Raw genomic sequence first — 16,667 nt, 5'->3', positions numbered from 1 at the left:
GAGCGTTTGGACAACACTCTCAGGAACATGGTGGGACTGTTGGGGTGTCCTGTGCAGGGCCAGCAGTTGGACTGGATGATCCCTGTTGGTCCCTTCCAGCTCAGGATATTCTATGATTCTATGATACTGTTGAACCTACTGAGGCTGTACAGTATTTTCTACAAAGCATCTTGTGTTATCTGTAGGCCAGGAGTTTCAATGTTGTAATTAAATATAGAATGTATTTTCTAGGCAAATGTTCAATGTCACCACACACTTTATTTGTTTTGCTACCAACTAATTTAAATACTAGAGAATAGGTTGTGAAGTAAAGTAATATGTCTGCCTCAGGGAAGGGAACTTGAATAGTGGTGCTCAGCAGGTACTGCAGATTCTTAAAAGGTAAAATGCATGAAAATAGTTCAGAATGTTTAAACACTGTTATTTCACTGGTGTAACAGCAGTAATGTCTGATCTTGAATTGCATGTGAAGGACGATGCAGTATCAGTATCTTTCATAACACAAATTCTGTTCTTTCTAGAGCTGTCCAACTGAAACTCTCCCCACTCACCCCTCAGCAAATAATAAAAAGAAAAATGCCAGCCTTCCACAACTGTTTCACCAGCCTTTTGAGGAAATATGTTGGTGTACCCACGTTGCATTTCTCTATAGCTGTACTAATCTAATTCCCCATATGGGGCTTATCACAGAACAAGGGCCAAGCCTGCAGCACCAAGGATATGCTGATGTAGCTGGACAGCACTTTATTTTTTAACAGATGGAGTTCTTTCCCCACTACAGCTGAAACCACCATGCTGAGCAGCACAAACTCTCCTGGGAAAAGACAACTTTGCCAGTTTAAATACATTTCTGTTCACTGGAACAATTGGTTAGAAGTGTGTGGTTTTTTCTCTTCGGGCTTGTAGTTGGCATTTTTAGGCTTCTAAAAAAATCGAGAAATGCTTTAAAAATGCATTTTCCAGGAATAGTTCATACTAGTTTAAAAATACAGAAATTAAACTACAACAGAGATACTTCATGCTGAAAAGGAAGGACCCAGTAATGACTGATTTGTTGCTAGATTATAGAGTTCCTCTATTAGGCTCAACCTAACTTCTGGAGTAAAAAGAGATGGAAAACTGCTGGAAAAACAAATGAACTGTACCATGTAATTGTATTTATTATGGGGAAAAGATTGAGAATTATTTAAAACTGCTTCCAAGCAATCTGCCCATCATACAGGATTTGTTCCTTGTGGTTTTGAGGTCTGCACTTTGGATAATTCATGTCAGAGCATCACTGGCACCTGGAATTGCTTTCACCCCCTTGTCATTGATTACAGTGTCACTTGGATGTTTACTGAATGTTCCATCACCAGTTCTGTACTTTGGTCTAGTACATATCTGGGGGTGGTCAGTTTGTTCTGTTTTGGCATCCATTGGAATGACAAAAATGTTCTGAAATCTGGAATTTCATGATGTGCCTGTCAAGTGACACATTTCTGTAGTAAATGAGTATGGTGAGTCGTACAGTGTAAGGGTCTGGGTCCCAAAAGAATTAACAGAATTCAATCATGTTATCTCTTAATGAGAATGCAGTTGGGATTCTGCATAAAAGCTGAAGCAGCCAAACATCTCCCCAGTGCAGGGGAAGGAACAGAAGGAGAAAGGAGAAAATGTCTTATCCTCTCTGAGATGAAGAATGAAAGATGTAAAAGTCAGTAGGGTTTAAAATTTGATAAATGTAATATAATCAGTCATCACAAAGCATCCTCTATACCTCATCTGTGCTTTCAGGCACAGAACAGACTTTGCAGCTGCCTCCTGTATGAAATTTGAAAGGCTTAAATGCTTGTGTAAACCACTCAAAACAAAGTGCATTTTAGAGTTCAAAACACTGTTCTCTAATACATTGTAATTGTGGAAATGTGATATTATTTCTCTGTTTTTTCATCATGTTTTCATATATGAGTGGATTTTTTGTAACTGTAAGAGGGTTTTCCTCTATGGCATAAATTTAATATAAAAGGGATTCATGGTACTCAGGATGTTTTTCCCTCAGAATAAAATCAAATTGGCTGGCTGGTGCAGACTTGGACCAGTGATAGAGCAGATAAATCCTGCCTCTGCCTGCAGACTGGAGGCCAGGAATTCCTTGTCACATCAGCAGAGAGGCTGTAGTTACAATTTGACTATAATTGTGTTTTTTCTACACCAATCTCAATTTGATTCTAATTCCTGAAATTGCCTAGAATGAGTCAGATCTGGTCAGGCCAAAGGAAGTTCTTGAATCATTCCCAAATGGTGGAAAATATGAGTCAATTCAGAGGGTTAAGCACATAGAGACAGTCTTCATAGGCATAAAGCACCCACAAAGCTTTATATGGTGGGAGAGAGGGTCCCCCACAGTGAGCCAAGGCTGGATATTCTGGATTTCAGGGCCCTTGTAGCAGCAGAGCTGGTGAATGGCTGGAGGAGAGGAACGACAGCAATGGATGGGGAGGGAAAATGGACCAATATTTCAGTTACACAACTGGTTTGGGATTAATGCAAAGCAATATGCTCAGAAGGGAATAGATTTGAGCCATGGCTTGGACTTGTACCTTCTTTTGAGGGGAAACCAGGAAAATTAACACCATGGAAATAGGCAGAGGAGTTAGAACTGTGAAGGCAGGAGATGAGCCTGTGACATGTTTTACACAGTGAGGACACAGTTCCTTGCATTCATTAGCATTTCTGTCACCAGCTGTATCAGCCTGGGTGCACATATTGCAATTAATAACTGTGCTTCCTCAGTAGTTCTGGGGAAATCTGTGCTCCTGTCATGGACCACAGGGAATAGCTGCTATTTAGCACCAACGGCTGTTACGCTGTGGGAAAGCCTCTCATGCAGAGACCCAGGAAACAGGAGAACTTGATACAACACAGTGACACATCAAAGGTCCTGTTCAAATATGCTTTAGTTTTGGATGGTGGTGCTTCCTGGCTGTTCATCCTCACAGGCAAAACCCAGTGCATGTGCTGAGTCAAGAGTCAAGAGGAGCTGTTATCATACAGAGTGGGGCTACAAAATTTGGTGAAAATTCCCTATAAAAAGGCAGGACCTCAATGATAATTTACAGTCAGATAGGTATCATAAACAAAATCCTTTTCTTTTAGCTCTTTTCTCCCCATTTGTAGCCTCTTGCATCTACCTCATTACTACATTGCTCTTTGTTAGTGCAGTAAATCTGGAGACCTAACAGTGCACAAGCTCCTTGGAGGACAGCACTGGCTTTTAAAATATTCATTTTTATGCGGATCAGGGATATCCCAGTCTGGCTGTAATCAGAGGAAGCAGGAAGGAGACAAATAATCACTGAACATGACTGTTTAGGGAGCAATTCCTGTCAAAAAAACAATCAGCAGCAAAGGTGATACAAGCTGGCCTTGCACCCCCAAGCACAAGTAAGAGTGATGTGGGCTTGTTTGATACCCATAAGAGTATAATTGCTTCTGTCTCTTCCTTCATCCCCTCACCAGCTGCTTCTCCTTCTCTGTGCTGAAATGCCTGTTGTTCTCTCAAACTGCTGAGCAATGTGGGGCTGCTGGAAGGTGCCAGACTGTGGGAGTTGCACTTCTTTGTGCAGGTATTTCAGAGCCCTGACCTGCAGGGACAAGCCACAAAGCAGAGGAACCTTCAGGACACTTCAGTCCTTAGTTATTTTTTTTGTTTGCCCAAATGGTACAACTTCACTTGCAGGCAGACATTGACCCAGAGCCTGGATTATTCTAAATGGAACATATGCTATGAAGCCAGTTTGCAGCAAGTTTCCAGCCATGGGAGTTGAACTGATACCAAATTTATCTTATCCAGGCTTAACAAGTAGTCATGGTCCCACCAATCTTGATTTAAATGGAACTTATAGCAGGGGTTGGATTTCATATCCCCAGAGTAATTTCTTGTGCCATCCAAACCTCATTGAAGTGTCTTGGTGAAAATTATTTAAACTCACCTATGTTGGCACAGGAAGCTGTGTCTCAGTCACTGGGGCTCAGTGGGAACTCCCAGGACCTTCACTTTGTGCTCAGTCCTGTGTTTTATTAAGAGATATAACTCCAGACTTTTTTTCTTTATAGTATCAAGATAACAGCACTAGCAAGGGTGAGTCCATCACTGCCACCTTCAGTGGGTAAACTCTATGTTTTTCTTGAAGATAGATTTTTAAACATTTATATGATAATGAAGAAAACAAAACAACCAAACAAAATTTGTATAAACTCTTTGATGACCCTGTGTGAGAAAATAATACAGAGGCCACAGCAGCTCCAGGGCTGGCTCAGCCAAGCAATGTCACATAGAGCTCTCTTTCTCTTTAATTTTTTATTTGGATCATGTCTGTATGTAGGTCACAAAGACTTAAATGTGAAGGCACTGACCAGACAAAACCAAACCTCTCAAAAAAATACCATTGTTGTAGGAGAAGGATTCTTTCTCAAACAAGACCATAAATTAGTACCGAAGGATTTCAGTGTTCCCTGTGTTTGGGTTCCCTGTGATTCCCATCCCCAGCATGGGAGAGGCAGAGCTGCAGCACTGTGTGCTCAGCTGGGCTGTAACTGCACAGCCCGAGAGGCCACGGAGCTGCTTCAGGCCATTTCTCTTCCTGGCCTTTTGTGCTGTGATGACCCCATACAAATCAATCCCAGTTTGATCATCCCTCCTCAGGAATAAAGAAGGGATGTGAAACCTCTCGTTGCAGTTCCCCATCCAGTACCTTTCTGCTTTCCTCCAGTCCTTAATCACAGGGGCTGGACAAACATCTCTCCTGCTGCCTCCACCCTTGTGAGCATCGCTCTGTGGCCAGTTGCCACCGCAGGGATTCCCTGTTTCTCTGCAGGGATTCCTCCTTCCTGCAGGGACATCCACGCTCCACAGTCAGCCCTGAGCAATCCACTCTGCAGCTCTGAGGAGCCCGAGGAGGGGAGGGAGAGCAGACCTTCTGTTCATCCCTCTGGTCAGCCTTGTGCAAGCACAGGAACAGCAGCGTGGAACAACCATCTCACAGGCTTTTCTTCTTGGAGAGGAAGGGGGAGGCTGTGGAGCTTTGGGGCACAGAAGGTCTCAGTGCTTCTGAACAGAAAGCTCTTGGTGTTGCTTGGGTTGCAAATAGTAATTCTGGGTGGCAACAGTGCAGATAAAAAGCCCCACAAAAACTAAGGTATAAACTGGGCCCGAGAGTACAAATTGGTAGAAAAGCTCTGTAGAAATGCAGGTTGATGGTTTTAAGATCAAAGAATGGTGATCAGAGAAACCACTAGATCCCCCTTGGCTTTAAAATCCACATTATGCACCCAGACTTTGCATCACAGTCTGTGTATGTGTGATGGACTAGTGGAAGGTGTCCCTGCCCACTGCAGGGTGTTGGAAATAAATCATCTTTAAGGTCCCTCCCAACCCAAACCAGTCTCTGATTCTGTCATTCTGTGATTCTGTGATCTTGAATTTTATAAGTACAACAAAAATTCCAGTCTGATGCAGGAAGAGCTGAACTATTTTGGTTTCTTTACACCTTCTGTCTTTTAGGACACGAGCTGCAGCTGTGGATTTACAAACCACAGATTTTGGCCCCAGCTCAGAGGCAGCACAAAGCTCTGTCGCTGGATGGTGCTGTGGGCCAGGCACAGGTGAGCTCACCTGGATGGCAGACAGGGCCTGGATGAGGAAACACTCACAGGAATCCTGGCTGCTTCTGAAATCACCAGGGGAGTCACAGCAATAATCCTGGCCACTGGAATCCTGCATTAATGATGGATGCAACTGCTTTTTAAACTGCAAATTTTGTCAGAGCCTTTTCTGCCTGAGGAACCAGAATATTGTGAAGTTGATTCTCCAGTCACTAAACTAAGCATTTTAAGCACCCTGAGAATAAGTGATCTGTGTATGTTACCAATCTGAGCCATTCAAAAATGGCTTAGATTAAAAATCAAGTTTTAAAAAATAAACAAATTTGTCACTGTTTAGGTTTTTTCCCCCTCTGATGCTTTCCTGCTATTTAGGATGGAAACAGCTGTTGTTTGGTACTACAGAGTAAAGAAACTTCAAGTGGAATTTCAGATTTTGAAGTGTTTTCCAGATTTTTCTTCTGATTCTGGAAGGAATCTTGAAGAAAAGTATGGCTTATTCCAGGGTTTGAGAAAATCACAGCTGTTAGCAACATAGTCTCATTTTCCCACTTTTACATCAATGTTGTTTGATTAATAACAGCCAATTTATTGCTGAGGAACTCAAGAATAAATAAAACCACTGAAGACAGACTCTAGATGTAATAAAAGCAGTTAGTGACTAGAACATGCAGTTGCAAAGATCTACTTGTTTTGGAGATGGGGAAGAAATGGCACGTGAAATGTATGTGTTTCTCTGCCACAAAAGTATATTTATTTCTCCTTTTGCATGTATCTAAGGCAATATAAACAATTTCAAATACTTGTAAAATATGCAGTGAGATGTTACTGTGAATCACACACATCAAAGCGTAGCTGAAGCTCAAAAAGTTCTTTTGTGCAAAGAAAACTGGCTTTTCTTGTATTTCAAGAAAAGAAGTGGATCTTTCTCTGCTTCTCACATTTTCAAACCCTCTCTGTTCCTGCATGGTTGAATTGCATCAGTATTTTCAACAGGGCACTTTGTAAACACTGCACTAACATAAGAAAAATTCACCCAAACACTGGTTTTTCTTGTCTGCCTTTGAGATTCTTTTAAGACAAAATCCTTCTTTGGGTGGTTTCCTGTTGTAGAAATAACTTCTCCCATCACCAGGCAGGTGTCTGTCCCATAGTAGTATCTAAATGTGATATTCCCTTTGATAGAGCTTCAGGAACTGCAGCTGAAGGAATGCCCTGGATAGCAGGATTTCACTGTGTGGGGTTGATGTGCACAAATAAAACATCAGGTTTTACAAGTGCAATAGATGGAGCAATATTTTTGTACCAGCCAAAGTCTGGCAGCAGGACCAGGGCAGGGATTGTCCCTCTGTGCTGGGCACTGCTGTGGCCCCTCTAGTCTGTTCCAATTCTGGGCCCCTCAATTTAAGGACACTGAGGGGCTGGAGCATTTCCAGAGAAGGGAACAGAGCTGGGGAAGGGTCTGGAGCACCAGGAGCAGCTGAGGGAGCTGGGAGGACTGAGCATGGAGAAAAGGAGGCTCAGGGAGAACCTTCTCACTCTCCCCAAATCCCTGACAGGAGGGGGGAGCCAGGTGGGGGTCAGGCTCTGCTCCCAGGGAACAAGAGACAGGACAAGAGGAAATGGCCTCAAGTTGTGCCAAGGGAGGTTCAGGCTGGACATCAGGAGGAATTTCTTCATGGAAGGGGCTGTCAGGTGTTGGAAGGGGCTGCCCAGGGAGGTGGTGGAGTCCCCATCCCTGGAGGTGTTCAGGGAATGACTGAATGTGGCACTCAGTGCTCTGGTCTGGGTGACAAGATGGGGATCAGTCACAGGTTGGACTTGATGACCTTGGAGGTCTTTTCCAAACTGAATGATTCTGTGATTCTGGGGAGGTCCTGGTTTCACTTCGATAAAGATACAGGGCCATGTTCTGGAGAAACAATTGTGTCTGAAAGGTGGGGAGGTGTCTATTGATATTTTAACAGGCAGCCTTGAGTCAGGATTTCTGGCTGTTCATCCCATCTCTCATGAGCTGGGACAAACTACTTATTATGTATTTAAAGTACAGGACTGGTGCTGTATTGAGTGAGGCTGGGAAGCAGCATGATAATGTGTGTGTTTGTTCCATCCATTCTGAACTCTGACTAACCCTCACAGTGGAAGATGTTCCTCTGGCAGCCAAGTGGGAGATCTGGCCTTTCTTTAGCTCTGCAGCTTTGTGTATTCACTTCAATAACCATTGATAGTCCAGACACAGAGATGGTGACATTACATAAGTAAACATGCATGAAAATAAAGAAGTTGTGAAATAGCAATATCTTTAAATTTTTTTTTTTTTGATGCCTTCCACTTTGGGAATAAGAAAACCTTGTGTTGACATTTGCAGTAGAAGGAGTCTGGTTCAAAATCAAAAGATGTATTTCCATGTATTGAATGACCTAGAAAGTTTTCTTTGGAGACATACAAAATGCATATCTGTGTTTTTAAATGGGGATTTGTGTTATTGAAGCTGAAGGGTAACCCCTTGCTTGCCTGAATTTCTCACTGTAGGTATCATGGAGTAAACTGTGCAATATATTAAAGAAAATGCTCTTGAGTATCCCATATATCTTGAGTATTCCATGAAGAAATTCCTCCTGATATCCAGCACTCCCATGTGGTGCACATTCATTCGGTATTGGAACATAGATTTTCTCCCCTTTTTGTGGCGGCTGAGGATGGTTAGGAGGCCACAGCCATGTGAGGGAAGACTCCAAATGAGATTACCTTGAAGATAAGTTCCCATTTGGAGCTGTGTTGTCCTGGTGTGTCAGCAAGTACAATCATATAGATGTTATCAAGTAATAAAATCTTTACAACACATCGCATGAACTGTGTAGATAACGGGGAGATTGTTATTGGGGTTTGAACAGAAAAGTCCAGAGGAGTAGTTGTAATGATTTGTATCTTTAGGGTTGTCAGTTATTAACTTCATTAGAACTATAGGTACTTTCAAAATAAGACATCTATAGAGGGTGTATCTTTATCTCAGTTTTTTAGTCAGGAGACTCTGCAGATAAGGTTGAATTATGTCTTCCATTTTAACAACCTTTTAAATGTTGTCTGTATTAGACTAAAACCATTGAGCTTCAAAATATTCCATAGTGGTTCTTAATCCAAAGATGACATTTCAAAGAAACCGGGCCAGTTTTGTGGGAACTAAATTGAGAGTAGCCCAAATCAGTTTTACTGTGCATTTTCAGGTTACCTGAGCAGAAACTGGTATAAAAAAATTCAAGTCTTCTGTTGCAGTTGTTGTTAAACTTAAAAATCAATAGAGCCTCCAATTTCTGCTATCTGTCCCCATTCCATGTCATTGGATAGAACTGATAACATTTGGTATGGGATAACTAATTAAAGGGAAGAATCGTAAAGAAAGACAAGAAGACTTAAATCCACAAGAAGTTGCTGGTATCAGGTATGTTTTTCCTTAGGTTTAGCTCTCTGTTTTCAGTTGCCCAGCCCAGACCCCAACATTCCCACCGAGGTACCACTCGGAGACCAGGAACACCGGTCAGAACTGAACACTTCCTACAGGAGCTCTGCCAGCTAGTACAGCTTCAATGAATCACTTGGTTGGGTTCCTTTCTGGAAAATCCCTTTCTGGAGATCCAAACAGACAGAAGGTTTTCCCAACAGACTGTTTTAGCAGGAAATAATTGAATTTTCTTTTAGGGAGTCCCTCAAAAATCCAGTATTTTCGGCAGATCTGTGTCTTCCTCCCCTGTAAATATTTCTATCTCTAATAGGATCCTTTTTCTCCTGTTTTTGTTGGGCAGATCCATGTCCCACCTGGGACAAGGACAGGGTCTAGGCTGTGTCACCTGTAGAGCTGGCAGGTGGATTTCTGTTAAATATTTGAACTCTGTACAAGCTGTTCAATAATTCAGCCACATGTTGTTGGTAATTACTTCTCTCTGCTTATGGCTTAAGAATAGTAACACCTCGGACTAGACTGAATGGGTACTTAATAAGGCAGCAGTGTAACAGGACTCCCCTGGAATTACACATTACATTAACACCAAAAGAGTTCATTCTGAATTCATTATGAATGATTGCTCTGAGTACCAGAGGAATTAATAATCATTAGTCATTTACTACAGAGGGTTGCTCAATAATGGCCAGATAGAGCTGGTTTAAGCCTTTACAAGCTTTCCTGAGCAAGTTTCATTCTGAAAGAATCATTAAATGTAACTTTCTGTTCACTGGAGTGTTCCTACCTATATTTTGAATGTGTACTCCCAGTTCAGTTGCATTCCAGCTCTAAAAGCACTTCAAAGACACACAGCCCAGTTCATTCACTGTTGGAATTACTTCCCTTATCTCCACAGTCTCCCAGTGTATCTCATTGGCTTTATGCAGCACATCTGAGAGGTTAATAAACTTTAAAGGATGCTGGAAGGCATTCAAGGGCAGGGAGATTCTGACAGACAAAAGGAATGTAAAAGCATTATATTTATGACTTTGTGGCAAGTAAATTCTCAAAGTAAAGATATTCGAGGCCTTTGATTTGGTTCCTTAAAGCTCCCTCTGTTCCCAGCAGCATTTGAAGACTCAACTGTTTTGCATATCAGAGGTAGATGACTTGGGAGACACAGGGAATTAACTGCTCACTTTAGACGACCTTTTCCTTCAGGAATGAGCTTCCACACAAGTTTTACTTCTTTGACAACTTATACATAACTGTCTACAGCAGCAGCACATTTGGAATTTACATCATCCCAGTAAATTCAAATACAATGTCAAGCTTTTCTGCAGAACCTCTCATTGTAATCAGTGAATTATATCACAGTATATCACAGAATATCCTGAGCTGGAAGGGATCACAGGAATCATCCAGTCCAACTCCTGTCCCTGCACAGGACACCCCAACAATCCCACCATGTTCCTGAGAGCCTTGTCCAAACACTCCTTGAGCTCTGTCAGCTTTGAGGCCGTGCCCACCGCCCTGGGGAGCCTGTTCAGTGCCCAACAACCCTCTGGGGGAAAAACCTTTTCCTGATATCCAACCTAACCCTGCCCTGACACAGCTCCAGCCATTCCCTGGGGTCCTGTCACTGGTCTCAGAGAGCTGCCCCTCATGAGGAAGCTGCACATCCCCATCAGGTCTGACCTGTCTCCTCTCCTCTTCTCCAGGATGAACAAGTGTGGGACACGTTCCCTGCCCCACAGGCACTGGCAGGTGCCCACCAGATGGACCAGGATGCTATGGAATAAGGAGTTTTGGTTTGCCCTACACAAGGTACCCCTGGGAATGAAATGGATGGGTAGTCCCAGTGTTCTGAAGACAATGGCCCGTTTCTGAAAGCTCTTTTCAGCTTTTACACCTGAAGCTTTTTATTCCTTTGCCTTTCTCTATTACTCACCTTGTTCCAGGGAAATATCCTTATTTTTTCACTGGACTCAATTACAGCTGTTAATTCAGTAGGATTTGAACTGAGTTCTGTAAAGCAGAAGTAGGACATAACCAGGGTTGTTTGCAGCATGCATGCAGGCTCTACACTGTAGTAGCTGGAATGGGTTTAATGTACATACTGTATTTAAAATGCCTGTGTAACTAGATAATTCTGTTTTAATTCTTTTCAAGTGGTAATTCTGGAGTTCTCTGCACCGGTTAGCTCAATGCCCAGCCCACCTGCTGTACAGGTGTGTAAAAGCCACATCACATGCTCACAGCTCTGAAGAGGCAAGAAAATTAGGAATACTGTAAATACAATGTGGAAGATCATTAAATGGATACTGGTTTTAGTTGCAACTGAAGAGACAGAACTGTGAGTAACCTGATCAATTGTGCAACTGACTGTAACTTTAGTACAGTCAGAGGGACTCAATTTCATTTATTCTTGGAGTAAACATTGTCCTGACTCAGTATTTGTAGACTGCTTAATGACACTTTTCAATCTGCAATATTAAAAAATGAAAATAGGAAAAATAGGCTGCCCAGTTTTTGAAGTAATTCTGGTAGGAGATGTGCAATGACAAGATTTCAGGTTTGAGATTTGAATAGGAAAACATTTCCTGCTTCAGGAAAATTTTTGCAGTTTCTAAACTTATTCACTACTTAATTCCATTTCATTTTGTAGCAAAAAAAGCAGGAATGAAAATACAGATTTATTTCAAAATGAGTGTGAAGAAACATGGGTGCAAATTCACAATGCACATTAAAAATGCCCCTGAACAGACAGGAAGAGGTGATGGCATCATTACCAAACCCTGCTGTAGACTGATGCTGACCCTGGGCAGCCTGGCAGAGCAGCACATTCATTAACACTTTCCCTTTATGGTTTGGATGGATGTTTGTAACCTGCTCTGGAACTCCCATGCACAGCGCAGTGTACAGCTCCTTGGAGGTGAATAAACTCATACTCAGTGTGTGGCAAGAGCAACCCACCCAGTCAAATAGTGATTCATTGATAATTTCCTGTACTCCAGACGTGCACAGTGGCTCTGTGCCCACCACGCTCCCACAGCTCTCCGTGTCGTAGAGTTGCATAGATGTCAGCACTTTTATATCACAGCACAAACAGTTTGTCCATAACATCTGATCTTTATAGGGAGAGAATATAAAAGCTCAAGTACTGTTCATATAATCTGATTATCTCTTTCCTTTTACACGGAACTGGTTTATTTTCCTTATCCAGTCTGATCTATCTCCCAAGGTCCATGTGGTGTAACCACCTCAGTGGCATTGTCCCCCGGGAAGTTTTATGTGAACAGAAGACTTTATGACTTGAGTTCATGGACCTGCTTCCCAGGGTTGTGCAGGTCCCTTTGGAACACTCAGAGTCCAGTGCAAGAGGGTTTTGGTGCTCACCTGAGGACAATCTCCTCAGTCACCCTCTCTCCAGCTGGGGCTGGACACTGGGGAGCTTTGGTGAGCTTTTGGTATACACAGGGGGAGCTCAGGAATCTTAGCTAGGGACTTGTTCAGCCAGTTGTGCTGAGCTACTGGAAAGTCCCATTAGAAGTTCCCTTCTTGCTGGATTCAGGCTCTTCACTCATCAGTCAGTGTATTAGTCTTGAAATTGTCTTATTTTTCCCCTGTAAGAATAAGTTTAGAAACTGCAAAAATTTTCCTGAGGCGGGAAATGTTTTCCTGTTCAAATCTCAAACCCAGAATCTTGTCATTGCCCATATCCTACCAGAATTACTTTGAAAATTGGGCAGCTTGTTTCTCATTTTCATATTTCAATTATATAGAGTATGCTTCCAAACAGAAAAAGGCTTTGATCCCAGGACACTGCTTTGAAGCCATTTTCTCCCTGTTTCATTAAAACTTATTTTACCTTTATTCCATCCTGAACACAAAACCAGTGGAATCTTGAAAGTAAAATTGTATCACTTTGTTTAAATATACACTAAAAGGAAAACTGAGCTTTTGGCCTTGATTTCTGCTGATCTCCAGATTATTCTCCAGGATGTTTCATTGCATGATAACCTTGATTTTCACACAAGTCAATGGCATTGATGCCAATGACTCACATGGGTCATAAAAGTATATCTCCAAGGGGTGTGGGCACAGGTGGGCTGAGCAGCTTGAGCTGGTTTATAAAACCCAGGGCCTCAGCTCATCTGCACTGATCCATTCCGGTCATTCCAGCTGCTATTTCGCTCTCCCAGCCACTTCCCAAGGGAAACATGGCATTTGCAGGCAAATACGAATTTGAAGGCGATGAGAACTATGATGAATTTGTGAAGAAGATTGGTAAGTCTGGCTTGGGGTGTCAGGTACAGGTCTTATATTAGTTGAAGTATCTTTTTTTTTTTTTTTTAAAGAAGGGGGTTTTTAACTGAAATTATTAGAAGGATGGGGCACATCTCCTATGAGGAAAGGCTGAGAGAATTGGGATTATTCAGCCTGGAAAAGAGAAGCTTCAGGGTGAACTAATTGTGGCCTTCAAGTACCTGAAGGGAACTGACAAGAAAGGTGGAGAGAGACTATTTCCAAAGGTCTGGAGAGACAGGACAAGGGGGAACGGCTTCAAGCTGACAGAGGGCAGGGTTAGCTTGGATATTGGGAAGAAATTCTCCCCTGTGAGGGTGGTGAGGCCCTGGCACAGGTTGCCCAGAGAAGCTGTGGCTGCCCCATCCCTGGAAGTGTCCAAGGCCAGGTTGGATGGGGCTTGGAGCAACCTGGTCTAGTGGAAGGTGTCCCTGCCCATGGCAGGGGGTGGAACTGGGTGATCTTTAAGATCTCTTCCATCCCAAACCATTCCACGACTATGATTCATGTCCTGAGATCAGCTGGCTCTAAGCCTGCTCTTCCACAAGGAAAGCTCTTCCACAAGGAGATGCAGTTTTTTTTGTCAGTTGCAGGAAATAGTCCTGTTCCACAGAAGGAATATTCCTTTTCAGTGGCAGCAGAATGAAGGGCCAAGATGTTTGAAATATGATGATTGTGAAGGTCACTTTTCCTGTCTCTAATATTCATTGGTGGGGGTATAAATTCAGTATGACTATACCTGTCAGAATCTTACATGGGAACAGGTCTTGGTGCTTTTAGAGCCTGTCCCAGAGGTTACTCTGAAAAAGTTCTTTGGGACACTGTGAGCTGTGCAAACAAGCTCAGTGCTTCTGTTCATTTATTTAAAGAGCAATAGCAAACATAAAAATAGGTATGTGCAGCTAATTAGCAAAGGTACAAAGTTCACACATATTAAATTCCATCTTCATGTGTAGGTTAAGTAGAAGGGATTATTTATATGTACCTTTTATCTATACATTTATCCTGTGTATTTTTTCTCAGGGAAAAGAATGCAAGGTTACTATTTTAAAAAATGCATTGATGTCCCAGTATCTTCCTTTATACCAATTTCAACTCAGAGCTTTGATATTGTAAAAAAAAACAACAAAGAAAAAGAATTCAACAGCAAATCAGATGCTCAGACATCAGTGTCTGAGAACAAACACACCTCTACCATGCTTCAGTTCAAGTTCAGCTGGTAGGCTATTAGGTTTGATAAACTGGATGCTTTTATTGATTAAGGTCTTCCCAGTGACAAGATTGAATTGGGAAGGAATTGCAAAATAGTGACTGAGGTGGTGCAGAATGGAAATGACTTCACCTGGACACAGCGTTTCCCAGGAGGCCACACCACAACCAACACATTCACAGTTGGCAAGGAAGCAGACATGGAGACCTTTGGTGGTAAAAAGTTCAAGGTAAATTCATTTGGCTTTTAAGTCCTACAGCCTCGGTTGTTTTTGAATTTAGGGTGAAAAGCAAATCTGTCTCAGGACTAGTGGAAGGTGTCCCTGTCCATGGCAGGGGGTGGAACGAGATGGGCTTTAAGGTCCCTTCCAACCCAAACCATTCTGGGATTCCCTGATTTTGTGATCACCCATCCACACTCATTTCTGGGCTGTTTGCTGGGAGGTTATTGCTATCTGAGATTGCCACTTCAGAATTAACTCCTATCATCCTGCCTTTTACTTCGCTGTCAAAGCACCACATAAATCCCTGAGGATGGAATGAGAAGCACAGCCTGTAGTTCAATCGTTTTCAGAGCTATTAATGAATAGTGTGTAGATTTGGAACATGCAGGTATTGTTAGAGAAACATTTTTCTACTTAAATTGTGAACATTTAAGAACGAAAGCACAAGGATTTCAGTCCTGTTCATGAGGCTGAACGTGCAACACACAACTTCTACCTTTTTAAAAGTAAAAACTTTCAGCATCAGGGGTACAGATGTTTACAGAGTATCTGATAATAGAAATTCCTGCAATCCCAGGAACATTAACCCTTTCTCTATTACAGGCAACTGTTAAAATTGAAGATGGAAAGCTGGTAGCTGAGTTTCCCAACTACCGTCACACTGCAGAGATCAGTGGAGGAAAACTGGTAGAGGTGAGTGCTCAAATATCCAGGATAGTTTATAAAAAACAAAAACCTCAACAGCACCAGGCCTAAAATTTTAAGCTTAGAAAAAATCTTTAGAAAGTAAAGCAAAACTTTTAAATAACTTTCTCATTCTCTCTAGATAACCTTCTACAATTTTGTCCAGGTTTAATCCAAAAATTAAATGAACAAACTTTTCATCTTACATTTTTTATCAACTTGAAATGTAGACCTTGCATCTAAGGCACAGTTTTATAGCTGGAAGAGTGGAATGTTCAGACTGAAATATTCCCAAGCCACCATGACTTTGATTGTATTCACTGTGCCTATGCCTCAAGAATAGAAAATAGAACATACAGAACTATGCACCTTCATATTTCTATGAAGTTATTGACTTTGCTTCATTCTTAGAAAACTATCTACCTGCAACTCCTCACAGAATTTCTGTAGAACCCTATTTTCTTAGTCTTATCAAAGGAAAAAACAAACCCACAAACAAAACAACAAAGAGGTTGGATTTCAAGTATTATCTTATTTTGGAAACAAAATGGCAATGCAGCTTTGGAAGATTACTGAAACCCCAATACTAATAGTAAAGCTTGTTAGACAGATTGGTTTGCCAAATATCACAATTTCTGATTCTCATGAATTATCCTGAATGGACTTGTGTCTGTGCCAGTTACAAATGTCTGAGTGTACCTTCAACAGGGGTGAGTCATTCTGGGAAACAGGAAAGGACACTCACCCTCCCCAAGAGTGATTGTGTTGGTCATTTACTGCTTTTGGAGAACAATTATCTGACTTGTCTAAAACCCTGACAGCTTGGAGTTGTGAAGCCACATCCAGCCCAAGAGACATTGAAGTTACCCCTAAGCCCCTGTCTAGAAGTTGTGCCTTTTGTATAAGGATATTTTTGCACTGTGTATCTCAGACCTGACAAGGATGTTCAGCTTATTTTCTAGATATGTCTCCTACCCAAGGGTAAATGATGTGTCAGTAAAGAGCAGGCTCTGAGCCCGTCCCCAGGACTGCTCACCTGCCACACTGCAACTCTAATTACACTGTTCAACTTAACTTTTGATTCGTTCTTTGTTCCAGATTTCTACTTCCTCTGGTGTAGTCTACAAAAGAACCAGCAAAAAGATTGCATAAGCCAGCAAAGC

General features: G+C 42.0%; 1 protein-coding gene across 1 annotated transcript; it reads left to right on the top strand.

Moving 5' to 3' along the window:
- Window positions 1-13,206: 13,206 nt before the first annotated feature.
- FABP6 (fatty acid binding protein 6) lies at window positions 13,207-16,667 on the top strand. The gene is made up of 4 exons (XM_051793994.1): window positions 13,207-13,369; window positions 14,651-14,826; window positions 15,424-15,513; window positions 16,603-16,667. Exons 1-4 carry the CDS (start codon window positions 13,303-13,305, stop codon window positions 16,654-16,656), a joined length of 387 nt encoding a protein of 128 aa, XP_051649954.1. The 5' UTR covers window positions 13,207-13,302; the 3' UTR covers window positions 16,657-16,667.

The sequence above is a fragment of the Manacus candei genome, unplaced genomic scaffold (genome assembly GCF_025592945.1).
Source record: "Manacus candei isolate 608988 ecotype Guabito, Panama unplaced genomic scaffold, ASM2559294v1 h1tg000037l, whole genome shotgun sequence".
Taxonomy (NCBI): domain Eukaryota; kingdom Metazoa; phylum Chordata; class Aves; order Passeriformes; family Pipridae; genus Manacus; species Manacus candei.
This window is presented reverse-complemented; position numbering and strand designations above follow the sequence as displayed.